The sequence below is a fragment of the Peromyscus maniculatus genome, chromosome 8 (assembly GCF_049852395.1).
Source record: "Peromyscus maniculatus bairdii isolate BWxNUB_F1_BW_parent chromosome 8, HU_Pman_BW_mat_3.1, whole genome shotgun sequence".
In the NCBI taxonomy this organism is placed as follows: domain Eukaryota; kingdom Metazoa; phylum Chordata; class Mammalia; order Rodentia; family Cricetidae; genus Peromyscus; species Peromyscus maniculatus.
In genome coordinates this window covers 66,086,009-66,098,718 of record NC_134859.1, presented here as the reverse complement: position 1 = coordinate 66,098,718, position 12,710 = coordinate 66,086,009, and the positions used below count along the sequence as shown (strand labels likewise).

The following is a 12,710-nucleotide window of genomic DNA, read 5'->3' as shown; positions in this document are numbered from 1 at the left end:
AGGAATGCTGATTCATACCATAAAGATACATGCCTAGCTATGTTCATAGCAGCACTATTTGTAATAGCCAGAACCTGGAAACAACCTAGATGCCCATCAACGGAAGAATGGATAAAAAAAAATGTGGTACATATACACAATAGAGTACTACTCAGCAGAGAAAAACAATGAAAGCATGAAATTTGCAGGCAAATGGATGGAACTAGAAAAAATCATCCTGAGTGAGGTAACCCAAACCCAGAAAGACAGTTATGGTATGTACTCACTCATAAGTGGATTCTAGATATAAAATAAAGAACAATCAGACCACAACCCATAGAACCATAGAGGCTATATATATAGCATGGAGGTCCCTAGGACGACTGTGGCTTATGATAAATTTCGGTTTTACTCAATTATTGAAAAAAAAATAGCCAAATGGATGGAAACACATAAACTATGAACCAAAGGCTGAGGGGCCCCCAGCTGGATCAGGCCCTCTAAATAGGTGTGACAGTTGATTGGCTTGATCAGTTTGGGAGGCAACTAGGCAGTGGGACCAAGTCCTGTGCTCATTGCATGAGTTGGCTGTTTGAAACCTGGAGCTTATGCAGGGACACTTGGCTCAGTCTGGGAGGAAGGGACTGGACCTGCCTGGACTGAGTCTACCAGGTTGATCGCAGTCCTCAGGGGAGGATTTGCCCTGGAGGAGGTGGGAATGGGAATGGGGGGTGGGCTGGGAGTAAGGGGAGGAGGTGGGAGGGGGGAGAATAGGGGAACCTGTGGCTGATATGTAGAACTGAATGGTATTGTAAAATAAAATAAATAAAATTAAAAAGAAAAAAAAAATAGCCAGGTGTAGTGGTGCATGCCTTGAATCCCAGCATTCAGGAGGCCAAGGGAGGTGGATCTCTTGTGAGTTCAACACCAGAAAAGTCTACAGAGTAAGTTCCAGGAGAGCTAGAGCTATAGAACAAGACGCTGCCTCAAATTAAATAAATAAATAGATACATACATACATACATACATAATGAATAAAGTGAGGTGAAGAATAAACTGTGTAGGGCCAGTGTGAGGGTCAGCAGGTAAAGGCACTTGCTATAAAGATTGATGATCCCAATCAATCTCCAGGACCAACATGGTAGTAGGAAAAAAACAAATCTCTGCCCTCCACACACACCATACACACAAATAAGTAAATAAATAAATGTAAAAAAGTTAAAGAACAAATTATCTAGAAAACAAACATTTTAAAATTTTACTTCAAGCTAGTAGGATGGCTCATTGGTAAAAGCACTTGCCACACAAGCATGACAACCTGAGTTCCATCCTTGGAACTCACATAGAGGAAAGAATCAATTCACCATTTCCTCTGACCTGAACACCCATGCCAGCGTATGCATGCACCAGCAGAGACAGGCAGGCTTGTGTGCATGCACACACATACAAATGAAATCTAAAAGAAATTTCAAAATTAAGCACACCCAATAAATTAGCTGGTAAAATTCTCTTTTGCTTATCTACTCATATTAGAAAATTAAATAAGACCAATATGTATAGATTTAAAAAACAAAAACAAAAAAAAAAAAAAACCTGTATTAAAAGACACCGACCAAAATGCTAACTAACTGGGACTCTCTTCAGATGGAAGTTTTCGTCGTTGACCCTGTTGTTTGGTGTGGGGCTAGAAAGCAAACTCAGGGTCGTACTATGACTCAGGCACTCTACCTGTGAATTACACCCCCAGCACCAGGGTTGTTGTTATTAAACAAGCATGTGTATTATAACCAGAAAAACAAAGTCAGTGTCACACTCAGAACTTAACACAACAGCTCGCTGGGAGAAACTTTCCCTAGTATATACAAGGGCCTACATTCAATCTCCAGCAACACTAATGAAAAGAAACAGAAGCTGTGTGTAGTGGTACACACCTGTAATCCCAGCATTCAGAAGGCTGAGGCAGGTGAACTGTTTTAAGTTCCAGATCAGGCAGGCTACATAGAGACCTCAAAAAATAACACCAATACAGCAGTACTGTTTCCAGTAACAGGGAACTGAGGATCTTCACATGGCTTCTTCTGAGGTTATGAATCACAGTAATCTTTTTTTTTTTTTTTTGGTTTTTCGAGACAGGGTTTCTCTGCGTAGCTTTGCGCCTTTCCTGGAACTCACTTGGTAGCCCAGGCTGGCCTCGAACTCACAGAGATCCGCCTGGCTCTGCCTCCCGAGTGCTGGGATTAAAGGCGTGCGCCACCACCGCCCGGCGAATCACAGTAATCTTAAACTGATATGGAGAGAAGTGTGAGGGTGGAGGAGACTAGGAAGTTGGAGGGATAGAAGGTAGAAAGACTGTGGTGGTACATCACAGCTTACGCATCCTTCCTAGTCTTCCAAATATACAAGGACTAAAACTTTCTATACAAATTAGGGCTGGTAAGTTTTACAAGGCTAAAAAAAATTTCTACATCTGTGCTCTTTTCTTCTTTGAGTAAAAAGTGAGGGGAAGATGAGTCTTAATCCAAATGAGAAGAATTGACTGGGGCAAGAGAGACAGCTCAGCAGTTAAGAGCACTTGTTGCTCTTCCAGAGGACATGAGTTTGGTTCTCAGTATCCATATCAGGAAGCTCACAACTGCCTATAACTCAAGTTCCAAGAGCTCTGAGGCCCTCTGCTAGCCTCTGAGGGCGCTCACATCCATAAAGTATATAATAACACAGACACACACACACATATACATAAATAAAAATAATGGTTATTTTATTTATTTAAAGAGTCAACCTCAGAGCTGGACAGTTGGTTTCTCTGTGTAGCCCTGTCCATCCTGGAACTCATTCTGTAGACCAGGCTGGCCTCGAACTCACAGAGATCCGCCTGCCTCTGCCTCCAGAGTGCTGGGATTAAAGGCATGTGCCACTACTATCCAGTAAATCTACATAATTTATAAAGACAGCTTTATTATGGCTGTGTATGGTGGTATATGTCTATAACTCTAGCACTCGGAAGGAAGCAGGAGAATTAGGAGTTCATGGTCATATTTGACTACATAGTGAGTTCAAGGCCAGCCTGCAGTACATGAAAAATCTCAATAAAACAAAAAAATCACATCTGGCAAGATGCCTCAGCAGGTAAAGTACTTGCCATGCAAGCCTGGTGACCTGAATTCAATGCCTGGAACCCACATAAAGGCAGGAAAGGACCTACTCCACGAAGTTGTGCCCTGACTTCCACATGTGCGCCCTCCCCTGAAAGACTTATTGTGCTGGCAAACAGCAGAGGTGGAAGGGACTGTCAGTCCCAGAACTGCCTGGGCTATGTAGTGAGGGCAGGGATAGCTGCAAAGAGGCAGAGGGAACGTTTTTGAGAATCATGAGAACGTCTTTATTGCAGTGGTGATTACAAATGTGCACATTTGTTACAACTCAAACTGTTTACTTACCCTGAGTATGTATTGCCCTATGTGGTACCGGGCACGCACAGTAATAATAATAATAATAATGAGGAGGAGGAAAAGGAGGAGGAGGAAGAAGAACGGTGCCATTCACCTACTACAGTCCCAGAAAGCTGAGGCATGCTTTGCTTGAACCCAGAAATCTGAAGTCAGACTGGGCAACATGGCATCTCTTAAAGAGGCAGGGAGGGAGATGGGAATGTGTCCATGACTCTGTGTCTGTGAGGGTACTAAGCAAAAGCAGTCAGACACAAAAAATATATGTATATACATATAAAATTTATGTGCAGTTCTAGAACAGAATAAAACTAACATATGACAAGACACAAAACTTACACAGTTAACAAAAATATGAGTATTAATGGGCTGGAGAGGTGGCTCAGTGGTCAAGAGAATTTGCTGCTCTTGCAGAAGACAAAAGCTCAGTTCCCAGTACCTACACTGAGTGCTGAGTGGCTCACAACCACCTGTAACTCCAGTTTCAGAGATCTGATGCCCTCTTCAGACCTCCTCAGGCACTGGTATGCATGTTGTACATACAGACAAGCAGGTACAGACACATACACATAAATAAAAATAGATAAAATAGTTTTAATATGTGTAATGGTTTGAATAAGACTGGCCCCCACAGGCTCCTATATTAGAATGATTAGTCACCAGGGTGTGGCACTATTTGAAAGGATTAGGAGGTGTGGCCCTGTATGAGGAGGTGTGTTACTGGAGGTGGGCTCTGAAGTTTCAAAAGCCCATGCAAAACTCAGAGCATCTCTCTTTCTCTCTGCCTACAGATCATGATGTGGCTCTCAGCTACTGCTCCAGCACTTGTCCCATGCAGCCATGCTCCTGCCATGATGATAATGGACGCACCCTCTCTTTGTGGAATAGTATTTTAACTGGGCAAAGATGTGTTACATTTGTTTGTGCTGCAGAACATTATTTTAACTGTATAAAGGTGTGTTACTTGTTTATGCTGTATTTGTTTAATTATGTAAAGACGTGTTGCGTTTGTTTCACCTTGCCTGCTTAAGGCACCTCATTGGTTTAATAAAAAGCTGAACAGCCAATAGCTAGGCAAGAAAAAGGATAGGCAGGGCTGGAGGAGAGAAAGAATAAATTGGAGAAATCTAGGCTGGAGAGGGAAGAGGAGAACAAGGAGAAAGAGAGCAACAAGCCTAAGGCAAGAAGCCAGGCAGCTGCCAGACAGACAGACACAAGAAGCAGTGAAAATAAGACATACGGAAGGAGGGCTGGAGAGATGGCTCAGAGGTTAAGAGCACTGACTGTTCTTCCAAAGGTCCTGAGTTCAATTCCCAGCAACCACATGGTGGCTCACAGCCATCTGTAAGGAGATCTGGCGCCCTCTTATGGCCTGCAGTCATATATGCTGTATACATAATAAATAAATCTTTAAAAAAAAAAAAAAGACATACGGAAGGAAAGAAAAGCAAAGCGCCCCAAGGCAAAATGTAGATGAAGAGAAACATTAAGTTAAAAGAGCTAGTCAGAAAAAACCTAAGCTAGGCCAAGCATGCATAATTAAAAAGAAGTCTCCATGTCATGTTTTGGGAGCTGGTTGGTGGCCCCAAAAGAAAAAGGCTGGTACACCCTCTAAAACTGTAAGGAAGCCCCCAATTAAATGCTTTCTTTCACAATGTGTCTCTTTATAGCATTACAACAGTGACTAAGACAATATGTAAATCTTTAAGAAAGAATAAGAATAAGTAATCTAAATTATAATCTCTTATCATGAAGGTGGTGGCATTAATAGAGAATATATATATTTATATTATTATTTATATATTATTATTTATTATTATATATTATATTTATTTATTTTATAATATTTATCATATATTATATATTATATTATTATATATTATTTATATTATATTTATATATTATGAATATATATAAATAAATAACACTTTTCTGGAGTAAAAGATGCACCCAGGCCTAACCCCAAACCTAGTAATCATGAAAAATTTCACCAGCTATGGTGGCATGCATACGTCTATATTCACGAGGCTGAGGATAAAGGGCCTGCCAGGGTAACTTAGCAAGACCCTGTCTCAAGCAAATAGAGGGCTGAGATGTGGTTCAATGGCAGAGTGCTTGCCTAGTCCAAGGTCCTCTGTTCAATTTCTAGTACTGGAGAAAACACACATACACACACAACCCCATGCAAATTTATCTTCCAAAATCGATTCATATTATCATTTCCACCACCCTAGCTTTCATCTCCACCACCTCACACCTGTACTCCTACATCTACTTTAACTTCTTTTTCATTCTACTCTTTTAAACAAATAAATAAACAGGATCTGATGTATCCTGGGCTGGCCTCAAGTTCCTTATGTAGCTGAAGATAGCCCTGAACCTCTACCCCAGTCTCCCAAAGGCTTGGATTACGGTATGTATCTTCACACCCAATTTATGCAGTGCTAGGAATTAAACCTGGGGCTCCCTGTATGTTAGACAAGGTACCCCACCAACCTGTATCCTGCTCTTTGTGCAGTCATAAGACTCATCTAGTAGGCACATTAAACATTCACAATCCAAATCTGTTTACGGGTGTACTCATGCCTAAATCTCTTTGTGTATTTGTGTCATTCTTAGCAAATACTTTGGCATGGCATCTATGGTCTCCTACTGGCTGGTCCCTATTTCTCCAGTTAATCACACACTCCACTCCAATCTGGTAGTCAAGTCACACTAGCACTCTTCCTGTCATTGGTACTTAGCACATTCCTTACAGCCTCAGGTACTGTACAGAGTTCCCTCTGACTAGAACACTCCCCCTCCCCTTGAAGAGCTGCTATTTTTCCTTCAGAGGTCAGGTATCATTTTGTCAGCGAAATGACCAGAAAAAAAATCTCTCTAATATAAACTAATAATATTTTGTGCCCTTCCTAAGCACAATGTCAATTTTTCATTTAAGCCAGTTGATGTTTATAAGCTGTATTCCCTGTGGAGACTATAAGCCTCATGAGGATAGGCACTGTGTTTCTCTTAATATTCCTAGTGCCAAAAATAGTGGCTGATACATTGTAGACATTTTATTGAATGAGGGTCATGAACAAAGCTTGATACTTTGGGGTTTGTTTTTAATTCTTCTGCTACTTTATGTGAAATAGCCCCAAAGCCTTGACAAAACCCCAAGACCTTCAACAGTAGTGCAAGCATCATCAATAGCATGTTTTAAAACTTCACCAGAGGGCTAGGGAGAAGACTCAGGTGGGTAAAGCACTTGCCATGTCAGTGTGGAGACTGGAGCTGCAATGCCCAACACCCACAGAAAAGCTGGGTAATGGAGGAAGACTCCTGTTATCTGCTTCTGACCTCCATTTACACACACATGAATAACTACACACACACACACACACACACACACACAAGCACAGATACCCACAAATATGCTACATATATATATATATACCACACATATATGCACATGTAAAATAGATTTCAAATAGTCATTGACATATAATTAAAGTAAACAAATAAATAAAACTTGTATTCCATAAAATATTTATATATTTGTATTGGACTGACCTGCTTTCATCCAAATCAAGGACAGGAATGGCTGTTCTCTTAGTCTTTTTGGCAAGAAATAAAGGAGCAATTTTCATTTTTCCTTAGAAAAATCAATACTTGGGTTAGTATTAAATGTTTAGCATCCCCACTCACCTTCAGTTACCTTTAAAAACTTTTTAATTATTAAAATGCTGTATAATAATGTTTCATCAACTTGGTGATATTGGAACCCCCTGGGAATCTTTCATTTTTAACTACAGAATCCTATAATATACATCTTAAAATTTTGTTTAGTATGTCTAGGGAAATATCTAAACATTTTAAATGTTTTAATATTAAAAACAAACAAACAAAACAGGGGCTGGAGAGAGGGCTTAGCAGTTAAGAGTACACAGAGTTCTTCCAGAGGACCTGAGTTTGGTAACCAACACCCACATTGGAAAACTCACAACCTTCTGTAATTCCAGCTCCAGGGAAAGAAGCTCTCTTCAGGCCTCTTCACCACCACACACAAGTAGCACACATACACAGACACAAACACACATGACAAAAATAAAAATAAAGCCGGGCAGTGGTGGTATGCCGGGGTCCATTAAGGCCAGCCTAGGCTACAGAGTGAGTTCCAGGAAAGGTGCAAAGCTACACAGAAAAACCCTGTCTCAAAAAACCAAAATTAAAAAATAAAAATAAAGCTGGGCAAGGTGGTGCACACCTTTAATCCCAGCTCTTGGAAGGCAAAGACAGGCTGTCTTGAGTTCAAGGCCAGCCTGTTCTACATAATGAGTTCCAGGCCAGGTAGGATGTGAAGAGAGACCCTGTTTCAATAAATAGTTGGGGCTGTAGAGATGGCTCAGAGGTTGAGAGCACTGGCTGCTCTTCCAGAGGTCCTGAGTTCAATTCCCAGCAACCACATGGTAGTTCACAACCATCTGGTGCCCTCTTCTGCCATAAAGTTGTACATGCAGATAGAGCACTCAAACATACAATACATAAATAAATCTTTAAAAATAAATAAATCTTACTAAAAAAATTGAGGGCTGTACAGATGGCTCAGAAGGTAGAGAGTGACAAACCAGGCTGTATCCTTGAACTGAAGCTCATGTATAAGCCACAGTAGAAGGTGAGGACTCACACCTGAATTGTCTTACATCCTCACATGGGAACACACAAATCAATCAATAAATTAAAAAAAAAAAATAAGGAAATGTACCAGGCAGTGGTGGTGCACGCCCTTAATCCTAGCATTGGGAGGCAGAGGCAAGCAGATCTCTGTGAGTTCCAGGCCAGCCTGGTCTACAGAGCTGTTCCAGGACAGCCAAGGCTACACAGAGGAACTCTGTCTTAAAAAGACAAAACACAATAATAATAATAATAATAATAATAATAATAGTAAGAAAATTTTTTTTTGGTTTGGTTTGTTTTTTCAAGATAGGGTCTCTCTGTGTAGTTCTGGCTGTCCTGGAACTCATTCTATAGACCACGCTCAGGCTGGCTTCAAACTCACAAAGATCCACCTGCCTCTGCTCCCAAGTGTTGGGATGAATAGAGTGTGCCACCACACCCAGATATAAGGAAATGTTTTAATGAACACAGAAAAATTTGATATATGTCCCAAAACAAAGTTTAAAAAATAAGATTCTCAATTTTTCTTTGAAAAACTTGCTCAAAAAAAAAAAAAAAAAAAAAAAACCCGCCCATCCCCCCACCCCTCCCACCCAACCCCGCAAGCTGAGGACAGAACCCAGGGCCTTGCACTTACTAGGCAAGGGCTCTACCTCAAAACTTTACTTATCAAAATGGGAATAATTAGGCAGGCAAGGTAGCACACACTATAATCCCAGCACTTGAAGGTGGACACAGGAAGATGAGGAGTTCAAGGCCGGCCTCAATTACACAGTAAGTAAGTAAGTAACTAGTCTGGTGATAGGAAATCCTGACCCACAAAACAAACAAAGCTAGACACGCCTTCAATCCCACCACTTCATAGGCAGAGGCAGACAGATCTCTGAGAACCTGTCTCAAAGAAAAGAAAAGAAACAAAGAAGACACCTAAATTTCCTATTTTATGGGACATAACTTTGCACTGGAAATCTCAGAATTAACTGCCCCCAAACACTCTACTATTCATCAAACCGTATTAAATCCAATTACCAGGGACAATTTTAGAAGGCTTGTTAAGTTTTTTTCCTAGTACATCATTCAAATTCTTAAGTTTCTTCTGATTTTTCTCTGGTTGCTTTACAGAAGTTGGACTTGAATCTATTAGTATTACAGAATCCTAAGACAAAATAAGGAAGAAAAAACAACACTTTAATACAGTACTTTCCCTTGTCCATAAGAGATTCCGATAACCCCAGTGAATACCTAAGCCTCAGACAGTTCTGATCTGGTTTGTTTTCACATACATACATACCTGATAACACACACTTTGACCACAACTTTTACACCTTTTACAGATTGAGGTCTGACAATAAAACTGAAGGAATTTCCTTTTTCTTCATAATTTCACAGATAAAGGATTCTTACTACAGATTTTTGCAGTTTCAGCATCTCTCTCTCTCCCTCTCTCTCTGAGATAGGGCATCTCACAGTCTATCTCTGGCTGTCCAGGAACTTGTTCTGCAGATCAGGCTGACCTCAAACTGCCTCTTCCTGGAGTGCTCAGGTTAAAGGTATGCACCGCCATGCCCAGCTTCTTTCCTTCCTAAGTGAAGGATTTTCACTTTTCCCACTACTTCTCCTTTGTGTACGCAATTGCCAGCATTACTATTCTTACACTGTGGAGCCATTATCAAGCAAAACAAGGAGGCTTGAACACAAGCACTGTTAATCCTGCCTCGGTTGATCAGATAACTGAAGTGGCTATTAAATCACTAATGGGTAGATGGCATATAAAGCATGGATACACTGGGAAACGGGACACTTGATATCATAGAAGGCGGGGGATGTAGCTCAGTAGATAGTGGTCTCCCGTAGTATATCATACAATATTTTATGAACTATCCAGAAGAGAGAATCTGTAGAACTAGAAAGAGGATGAGTAGTTGTCACAGGGAGATGGGAGGACTGGAAAGCAGCAGCAAGGGGGAACGGTGTCCTCTTTGGAGGTAGAGACGTTCTAAACTCGCATAGTGGCACATACTATCCCAGCACAGGCAAAAGGATGGTGAATGTGAGGGACCCTGGGCTATATAGTAAGACCATGTTTCAAAAAACAGAAAAATTTCTAAAATTGGTTCTAGCAGAACTACAACTCTGAATGTACTCAGACACTGAACTGCATACTTTTTTTTTTTTTTTTGAGACAGGGTGCCTTCAAACTTATCACATAGCCTGAGAATCACCCTAAACTTCTGTTCCCCTATTTTACCTCCCTAGTGCTACAATTCCAGGTATGTGCCATAACACCTTCAGTTTTGAATTGTACACTTAAATGACCAACTGTACAGCATGTGAATTATATCTCAATAAAACTATTTTTAAAAAATAGGAGGCAGTGGCTTTTAGCAGCATAGTAAAAGTCGAGGAGAGAATTCTCAGGTAGAAGACAGTACTTGGAATGTGAATTTCAAAGCAAGAAAATAAACAGTGAAAGTGAGCTATCGGGGAGAAATGAAATTCAGTGTGACTGTGGTAAAGAACTGCTTGAGGAATGGGAAGAATCCGTTCAGTTTACAAGATACCTTGAGTAACCTGAGACTAGACTATATCCCGTAAGCCAAAGGCTTTTAAAGCAGAATGTCCACCGTGACCAGGCTATACCTTACACCTCTATAAAGGTTTCCTCCTTCCACTCCTAATAACGAAACCATAACAACTGTATCAACAGATACTGGAATACTTACATCTGTCTCTGGTGACTTCTCCCTTTCAGGAAGTGTCTGGTGCCTAGAGGAACGCCTCAAGGGCACCACTGTTTCTTCAGCCTTTGATCCACTGACTCGGAAAGCTTTTGCTTTCTCAATCAGTTGTTTAGCTTTTGATACATTTTTTGAAGTACTGTTTGCCTAGACAAAAATTTGAACTATTAATTCAGATCACAGCAAGAATTTCATATTTGATAACAAAAAACCAGAAATATATAATAGAAAAAAAATTTACATCAATCACATTAATAATCAACCAGGAAATGATTATTCAAATTTTACCAAGGAGCCCAAATACAAATTTATTTAGTAATAATTAGTAATAATTAGTCAGATTCCCCCCCCCCCCCCGAGACAGGGTTTCTGTCGTTTTGGTGCCTGTCCTGGATCTCGCTCTGTTGACCAGGCTGGTCTTGAACTCACAGTCACAGTGATCAGCCTGGCTCTGCCTCCCAAGTGCTGCAATTAAAGGCATGCACCACCACCATCTGGCCTGATTGTTTTAAACCTATAATTGTCATTATAAGTGTATCTGCATATAAACCCAAAACCAGGCTGGAGAGATGGTTCAGTAGTTAAGAGCGCTGGCTGCTCTTTCAGAAGTCCTGAGTTCAATTCCCAGCAACCACATGGTGGCTCACAACCATCTATAAAGAAATTTGGTGCCCTCTTCTGGCCTGCAGGTATACATTCAGGCAAAACACTGTAAACATAATAGAGAAATAAATCTTAAAAAAAAAAAAAAGCCAGAACCAGGGGGCATATACTTTTAGTCCCAGCACTCAAGAGGCAGAGGCAGGAGGATCTCAGTGAGTTTGAGGCCAGCTTGATCTATATTAAGTGAGTTCCAGGATAGCCAGAGCTACACAGTGAGACCTTGTTTCAAAAAGACCAAAACAAACAAACAAATAACTGAACCCAGAACCTATGTAAAGCTGGGCATGGTAGCTGCTATATACCAGTCTATAATCCCAACGTTCCTACAGAGAAATGGGAGGAGTCACAAGCTGGCTAGTCTAGACCATGCAGTAGCGAATGGGAGATCCTATAACAAACAAGGTGGAAGGCAAGGACTGACACCACTGTGGTGGCACACTGCCACGAACGCAGGTAAGAGTATTGTACATACAAACACATCACACACACACACACACACACACACACACACACACACACACACACAGACAGTCTCTCTCTCTCTCTCTCTCTCTCTCTCTCTCTCTCTCTCTCTCTCTCTCTCTCTCTCTCTCTCTCATAGAAACCAAACATTAGCCAGGCAGTGGTGGCACATGCCTTTAAACCTAGCACTCAGAGGCAGAGGCAGGAGGATCTCTGTGAGTTTGCTACAGAGCGAGTTCCAGGACAGCCAGAACTACATAGAGAAAAGAGAAAACCTGTCGTGAAAAAAACAAAAACGAGCTGGGTGGTGGTGGTGCATGACTTTAGTCCCAGCACTCGGGACGCAGAGCCAGGTGAATCTCTGTTTGTTCGAGGCCAGCCTGGGCTACCAAGTGAGTTCCATGAAAGGCGCAAAGCTACATAGAGAAACCCTGTCTGGAAAAACCAAAAAAGAAAAAAACAAAAACAAAACAAAACAAAAATTCAGAAGAGGGTCTACAATTTACATTAGAATTGGTGGTTGATTTTCTTACCACCTTGATGACAATCAATTCTTTTTTTTCGGGGGGGGGGGCAGTTTTAAGACAGGATTTCTCTGTGTAGCTCTGGCTTCTTTTGTGGAACTCACTCTGTAGCCCAAGCTGGCCTCAAAATCACAGAGATTCACCTGCCTCTGCCTCCCAAGTGCTGGAATTAAAGGTCTGCACCACCACCACCCAGCTCTATTCTTTGATTTTAGTTAATGAACTATGGTGAATTATGT

At 41.1% G+C, this 12,710-nt stretch overlaps 1 protein-coding gene across 1 annotated transcript in view; it reads right to left on the bottom strand.

Annotated features, from left to right (window-relative positions):
* The window catches only part of Atad5 (ATPase family AAA domain containing 5), a 55,021-nt gene that overhangs the window by 29,407 nt on the left and 12,904 nt on the right, over positions 1-12,710 (bottom strand). Inside the window, exons 4-6 of the mRNA XM_042282480.2 lie at positions 10,808-10,969; positions 9,114-9,240; positions 6,981-7,062 (exon numbers count right to left, since the gene is read on the bottom strand). Coding sequence (XP_042138414.1) covers positions 6,981-7,062; positions 9,114-9,240; positions 10,808-10,969 — 371 coding nt within the window. The remainder of the gene's footprint in view (positions 1-6,980; positions 7,063-9,113; positions 9,241-10,807; positions 10,970-12,710) is intronic.